Source organism: Gekko japonicus, unplaced genomic scaffold, assembly GCF_001447785.1.
Source record: "Gekko japonicus isolate JY-2015 unplaced genomic scaffold, Gekko_japonicus_V1.1 scaffold257, whole genome shotgun sequence".
In the NCBI taxonomy this organism is placed as follows: Eukaryota; Metazoa; Chordata; class Lepidosauria; order Squamata; family Gekkonidae; genus Gekko; species Gekko japonicus.
Window position 1 is genome coordinate 1,290,674 of NW_015171509.1, and position 1,549 is coordinate 1,292,222.

Here is a 1,549-nt window from a genome sequence, read left to right on the forward strand (position 1 = left end):
GAACTCTTAGCTGATTCAGAATGCAGTGTCCCATTTTTTAGTAGAGTGGCCTGAAGAAGTGAGCGGTGACTCAGGAAAGCTCCTCCCCTGCCACATATTTTGTTAGTCTTTAAGGTGCTCCTGGACTCTGGCTCTTTTCTCGAAAACTATAGAATTGGTCTGCTCAGAGACCACACTAGAAAAAGGGTGGGGAGGGGAAACAACATACTACAAGCAGCTGTTGCACAGTCATTCCACCCACACCCCTTTACCAGTGTAGAGACAAACACACCTACTTAACTGTACTTGCACCCCATTGCCACAATACCACTCCATTAGTCTTTGGCATTGAAAAGTAATTAAATCACTTTTTAATGTTTATAAAATGTCTTCTTTCCATTGGCTCCACAGTATACCTGTAACGATAGTTTTGGCCAGCTTGGTATTTTCGAAACCTCACTGCCCAGACGGTTCTAATAGACCAGCCTTTTAGGTTGCTCCCATAGAAATTCTTCTCTTCCAAAATGCCCATAGCACGCAGTCTGCTGATAAATGGGTCTCTTCAAGTCCAGCTCCCTACATAAGCAAAGAGAAAACATTTCTTATCTTGCAAGATTTAAGTATTAGTACAAATATTTTACTATTATACCACACACACACACACACTTCTAATTGAAAATCTACAACACAAGCAAAACAAAAATGTATAATATTGCCATAGGGATCTATTTCAGGTTAAAACTTATAATATGACAAAGGACTCTGTCCAGTTCCCACTGTAAGTCTGTAATATCAGAACAGCAAGCACGAACTCTTGGAAAACAAGCACTGCATTTCCATCTAGTTGGTCTAAATAAATTTGCAAATGGTTATGTCTGTGGGCACCATCTAGATATAAAAACCTTAACCCTCAAATAACAGGAAATGTGTGGTTTGGTATATCAGGTAGAGCATCTGGAACGTTGCAATAAGTAATTTAGTTACGCCTGCCGAAATACCCAGTAAAACGGTCAACAAAGAACATTTTTTTAAAAAAGTATAACCTGCCTTGCGGTGCAATCCCAACCAGAGTTACACCCGTCTGAGGTTTAATGGGAAGTTGTTTACTATGTGATGTTATTTTCTTCCATGCCTCAAAAAGCTTCAGCTGCCCATTACCAGACATTAAGCTATTATTCATTTTTCTCCAGGCCAGTTGGAAACTCTAGATCAAAGTGGCTTGGGAGAATTCCACACTCACGCGCCCCCCCCCCATTTCAATGATCTCAAGCAGCTCGTCTTCAGATCTGTCTGATGTGCCGTAGTGGAACACCGAAATGGCTAGGGGGTGACTCAGCCCAATTGCATACGACAGCTGCGGGGATAAAGTAAATTCAAGTCCCTTGCAAATGAAGAGCTTTTCTGTCAGTGAGAATATACAGCTCAGTAGCTAGCGAGAACAGATAACTACAGCTTGGGATCTCTTGTGGGTAATTTATCAGAAGGACATGCCGTTAGCCGATAACTAGGTTTATCCTGCTGTGCTGTAAGGTCTAGTGCTGTCCTCCCACCAAGACAGATGTTATAGCCT

The 1,549-nt window shown here is 41.7% G+C and overlaps 1 protein-coding gene across 1 annotated transcript in view; it reads right to left on the minus strand.

Moving 5' to 3' along the window:
* Positions 1 to 374: 374 nt before the first annotated feature.
* LOC107117243 overlaps positions 375 to 1,549 on the minus strand; it is a 22,869-nt gene continuing 21,694 nt past the window's right edge. Inside the window, exons 8-9 of the mRNA XM_015419330.1 lie at positions 1,216 to 1,333; positions 375 to 580 (exon numbers count right to left, since the gene is read on the minus strand). Coding sequence (XP_015274816.1) covers positions 453 to 580; positions 1,216 to 1,333 — 246 coding nt within the window. The 3' untranslated portion in view covers positions 375 to 452. The remainder of the gene's footprint in view (positions 581 to 1,215; positions 1,334 to 1,549) is intronic.